This window comes from Arachis ipaensis, chromosome B02, assembly GCF_000816755.2.
Source record: "Arachis ipaensis cultivar K30076 chromosome B02, Araip1.1, whole genome shotgun sequence".
NCBI classification, from domain to species: domain Eukaryota; kingdom Viridiplantae; phylum Streptophyta; class Magnoliopsida; order Fabales; family Fabaceae; genus Arachis; species Arachis ipaensis.
In genome coordinates, this window is record NC_029786.2 from 98,892,885 (window position 1) to 98,898,512 (window position 5,628).

The following is a 5,628-nucleotide window of genomic DNA, read 5'->3' on the forward strand; positions in this document are numbered from 1 at the left end:
CAACCTTTTCAATACCTTTCGTATGCTACATATTATCTGGGATGCAAGTAATTATGTGTCTGTTTTCTTTTTATGCTATTCTCTCGCTCTCTCTGTAGGATTACTCGTAAGAAATCATCAAATTTATTAATTGATTACTCTCCCATTACTTAATTGTGATCAAATATAATTATTTATTTTGACACATAGCCCAAATTTAACAAGTTTATTTCTCTCCCATTTTATTTTTAAAAGGATATATATATATATCATTTGTTGCAACCTTTTTTTTTATTTTGCCTGGTAGTTTGACTTTATTAATTATATATTTTTGTGTGTGCTATTTTATTAAATTAGATATTGATAAAAGTTGGATTTCAAAGCCACGAGATAGTGCAGAATATAGGGATGGTTTGAATTGATTCCTAGACTTTGCATTTGCTAATGCATCATCTGATGGGATGATACATTGTCCATATTCTTTGTGAGGTTTTTGGTTTTTCAAAACTAGAGAGAATGCGTACGATCATCTGCTGATAAAACCCTTCCCCCCTAGTTATACATTTTGGTTACATCACGGTGAGAAGATCGTAGAAGAGAGCTCCAGCAGTAGACAAGAATTAAAACCCATTAGAAACTCAGAAGATCCAATGCGTGACATAGTTCATGGGGTATTCAACTTTCCAGTACTACATGGTGATGATGAAGATTCAATGAATGAACATGTTGGAGACAGTGCGGAGGAGTTACTGTACTTATTTGAAGAACCTAGTCGCAAGGCTCATAGTTTTCATTACCAACTTGAAGATGGCAAGCAGAAATTATATTCGGGATGCTCAAGATTCTCGAATCTGTCTGTGAGGCTTTATCATATAAAGTGTATGTATTGAGTGAGAAATAAGGCACTCAGTTTGATTTTAGAGTTATTGGGGGACGCCTTTCAGCATGCAAAGATTTCGAATACATTGTACAATGCCATGATGATCATAAGAAAACTCGGTATTGCGTACAAGAAGATAAATGCATGTCCAAATGACTGCATACTATACTAGGGTTACGACCAAGACCTGTCTAGATGCAAACGATGTGGGACATCAAGATGGAAGCAAAAGACCAGGAAGAATTCTATAGTAAAGATCAACGTGGTTGTCAAAAAAAAATGGGAAATCTCAAGCGGCGAATATTGTTCATGACTTTCCTCTTATTTCACGATTGCAGTGATTATTCATGTCCAGCAAGACATCCGTGGATGTGCTGTGGCATAAGAAAGGTACTAATTCTGATAGTTCTTTAAAGCATCCTAAGGACAGTGAGACCTAGAAAACATTTGACAGAAGATATGTTGACTTTTCTGGCGATTTGCACAGTGTTCACTTAGCCTTGATTATGGTTGCTGATTTTTTATTTATTTTACATAGATAATACTATTGTGCAGTAATTCATTGCATTGTTTATGCTGTTGTTATTTTGATGTAACAGGGTTAATAACTTGAAACAATTTATTCTTTTATTAATGTTGTTTGAATCAATTGCAAGAAGGTGATGACCCTGCATCTTGATATTAGGAATTTAAAATGTCTAGGATAGGTCGTTTCATAAAAAAGTTAAAATTACAAACAACACATCAACAGCCTCAAACAATAGCCCTTGTGGCTTCAACCTCCCACCATGATGACTCTCTAATTCCCCCGCATAGTGGTGATGCTATCCCTGAAACTACATCTCTATGCCTATTCCGTCCATCCGATAGTGAACCAAAGAAAATTTGCGGCGGTTGGTAATCGCCGAAATTTTTTTAAAAAAATTAGCCGATTTGGATTGTGGCGGTTTGTGTCCGTCACAAAACATGAGGTTAATCCTATAGTTGTGGTTGCTAACTGCCTCAATATAATCTGATGCAATATATATGATTAGCTGTGATTATACCAACAGTTGTTGATAACTGATGCAAAATATATTACTCGCGTTACAAACCGCTGAAATTGGGTTTTGTGACAATTTTAAACTGGCACAAATAGTAAATAATCCACCGAAATTTCCTGTATTTCTTATAGTGTCTCGACCATCACAATAGCGATGACGAGGCAGTGGGCAACAGTGAGGCATGACCAAGAGGCAAGAAATTAAAGAAGCTAACAACGCAATAAGAAGAAAGAGAAGGGAACAACACTGACAGGGTTGCATGCTACAAAGAGATTGACGAGGGCTAGCAAAGAAGAGAATAGGCAACTCGATGTTAAACTAGCTAGGATTGGGTTCAAAATTTTGGTTTTTTTTTTTAATTTCAAAAATCTTTTAAATAGGAAATTAAAAATCGCAATTGTCTAACCAAATTTTTTATCGGTTTTATGTAAATAAATTTTGTATATGAATCGAACGGAATCAGATTGAGAAGTCGATTCCCTATTAATTAGATCAAACTAATAGATCCAATTCAATTTTTAGAACATATAGAATTATCCTTGTTTTAAAAAATATATATTTTATTTATTATCATTATTTTTAACTATCATACAAATACTTATTTGATTACCAAAAAATACTTCTAATAAGGAGAACGAGGATATTTTTTCCTCCAAATATGTATTTCACACCAACTAAATTCTTATAAAAATAAACAAACAATTCAAACGATAGGATCAAATAAAGCACGATTTGATGGTGAAATGCATGTAGAAAAAATAAATCCTCTTCTTCCCTTAAAATACAAGTGTATGTTTTTCCTCATTAATTAATAGACAAGCGAAGACTTTTTCTTAACACATTAAGAACTTATTCACATACAAAAATATATGACATAACAATAATCTTCCACTTCCTAAGAAAATTAAATTAAAGATACAACAAACTTTAACTAATTAAATTCCACTTCTTTGTTAATTTTGGCAATAAGGTAAAGAGGATTCTTCTTGTGTTGTGTTATTCCCGGCAACATTTGAGTATCAATATCTTCTATTTTCATACCTTCCGGAAGTTCCCAATCAAAGGAGTAAAGAAGATTAGCAAGAATAAGATCAAGTGAAGCAAGTCCCATATGCATACCTGGACAAATTCTTCGACCAGCACCAAATGGAATCAACTCAAAATGTTGTCCAAGAAAATCTATATCACTACCTAAGAATCTCTCAGGATAAAATTCATATGGGTCTTTCCAAGCTTCAGGATCTCTATGAATAGCCCAAGCATTCACATACACTATAGTCTTGCTTGGAATTTCGTACCCATTTATAATGCAAGTTTTGTTTGTTTCTTTTGGTACAAGTGGTACTGGTAAATGCAATCTTAAAGTTTCTTTCATCACAGCTTTAAAATAGATACACTTTTGAATATTTTCTTCTTCTAAGAAATCTTTTTGACCTCCAAAGTTTCTAATTTCTTCTTGAACTTTCTTCATTACTCTTGGATTTTTTATTAGTGCGGTCATAGCCCAAACTGTTGTGGCTGCAGTTGTATCCGTTCCTGCTACAAGTATATCCTATAAAAGAAAATTAAATAAAATTAACAAAGTAAGTACATTTAATGAAAATGGCCCTTAAGCTTTTTTATAATTCTAAAGCTAAGAAAAAAGTACAAACCATAAACAGCGCTTTGATGTGATTAATAGTGAGGTCAAAGGAGAATGAACGTTGGTTCTTTAATTGAAGCAAGACATCAATGATATCTTCTCCGTTAGAAGAATCTCTATTAGGATCCATGTGTTCATCGATCACTTCTTGATAAAACTTATCCAACTCCTTGAAAATTTTATTAAGACGGGCATGCATTCCATTGAGTCGATCAATCCAACCCAAGAAAGGAATATAATCCGAAACAAAGAAGCCACCCAACATTGCTTGACATTCATTGAACAAATCATGGAACCTACTCCTTTCAACTCCTTCATCTTCATACCTTCTTCCAAAGGCAATCCTACAAATAATAGTGCTTGTTAGAGAAATTATCATTTCATTCAAATTTGTCACCTTTTTTGATGATGCATGGCTTGATATTTTCTTGATCCATTGCTTGACTTCAAATTTTCTTATTGAAGAAAAGCTTGTTACACGCCTAGAGCTAAGAACATGGGCTACACATATTTTTCTAGTTTCTCTCCAAAATTCATTGTATGGAGAAAAAGTTATCCCTAACCCATTGTAGGTTAATTTTTGCTGACCAATTAAGTTTGGTCTTCCGGCAAATTCACGGTCATGGTTTTTCAATGCTTCTTTGGCCAACTCAGGGGATGAAATAACAATTGCTTTCCTTAGACCTAATTGAAGGGAGAATATAGGGCCATATTTCTTTGAGAATTCAAATAGTTGAAGATAAAGGGAAGAATTATCTAATTGGTGAAGATTTCCAATTATTGGAAGCCCTCTAGGACCTGGTGGAAAGTCTTTTTTCTTGTTATGTGTTTGTTTTTGGAAGAAGAAGAAGATGAACAAAGGAAGAGTTAGACATAAAATTAAGACAAGTGCTGATACCATGTTGTATGTGGCTGGCCTCAACGAGTGATGAGGAGAAGAGCATTATCATAGGGTTAGAATATTAGAAGATTAGAATATACATAATATAATATAATTTTTTTTAATTATTTAATACTTAAGAATAAGTAATTTGATGACAGATTTTACTATAAACTTTTATATAGTTAGTCTCAAATCTAAATAAAAGATAAAATTATATTAGATATTTGATAACTAACATAAGACTTTATCAAATCTTAATTAGAGATATATTTAGTATTTGTTACGTATATTTTAAAATTAGTTACCAAAATCAATTATCAGTATAAAATAGATGTTAAAATATAAATATATATTGAAAATAAATTAAATCACATATATCATTATATATAAATACATTAATGACTGATTTTAGTAGCTAATTTTAATGTACGAATAATATTTTTATTTGGCTATATAGTATGTAATAAACAGTATCATAAATATATATAAACCACAAAAAATGGTAGATTATTTCTAAAGAAGTATTTAAAAAATAAAACCTTATTATTTGTGCTATACGATCGTATTAGCTTTTACTTTTGATTATTTTTTTTTCCTTTGTATATAATAGAACAAATTAATCACTATCTAAACTTCTGGCTGTGGGACTCCATCGCGGTTCATACTGTCCCTAGAAATAATTGGATCCACTCGACAGGGATGCAGACATGAAGTGGACGGCGGAAATTGAACATTGTATCATCATTACATTCAAAATTTTATAATTTATTACTATGTTGATAAATTTGTTTTATTAAATATTCTAACTAATACTCTTAAAACACTTATGAGCATAATTCTAATTAAAAATGTTTTCCGAAATTTCATTTATATCTAATAAAATAGATTCTCTGAAAGCACTAGATTGAGACAAAAGGATTATGCCCATGTACATTTTATATTTATAATTGAATGAGACCACATATAGTTTGATCACGTGCACACAACTTTGGTCCCCAGATGCATGCGATATTGTTAAGATGGTGAGAATCGAATCGATTATTGAACCAGTTAAATGATTGGTTCAATAATTTAATAGTCCAATTAGAATCAAATCATAATTGAATTAATTTAATTAAATATATAATAAAATTATAAAAAAATTTAATATATAATCAAAAATTGAATATGGTATTCAAAAATTAAATAAACAAGTTTTTAA

At 31.6% G+C, this 5,628-nt stretch overlaps 1 protein-coding gene across 1 annotated transcript; it reads right to left on the reverse strand.

Moving 5' to 3' along the window:
• Window positions 2,653-4,482, reverse strand: LOC107625908 (cytochrome P450 83B1-like). Its single transcript, XM_016328640.2, has 2 exons — window positions 3,555-4,482; window positions 2,653-3,454 (listed from the first exon to the last, which is right to left on the reverse strand). Exons 1-2 carry the CDS (start codon window positions 4,443-4,445, stop codon window positions 2,834-2,836), a joined length of 1,512 nt encoding a protein of 503 aa, XP_016184126.1. The 5' UTR covers window positions 4,446-4,482; the 3' UTR covers window positions 2,653-2,833.

Bases quoted from the DNA above. Each gene is read 5' to 3' on its own strand.
- LOC107625908 (XM_016328640.2), bottom strand. From the start codon at position 4,445: ATGGTATCAGCACTTGTCTTAATTTTATGTCTAACTCTTCCTTTGTTC. The intron at 3,455-3,554 runs GTTTGTACTTTT...TTTCTTTTATAG, and splicing joins ACATCAAAGCGCTGTTTATG to GATATACTTGTAGCAGGAAC.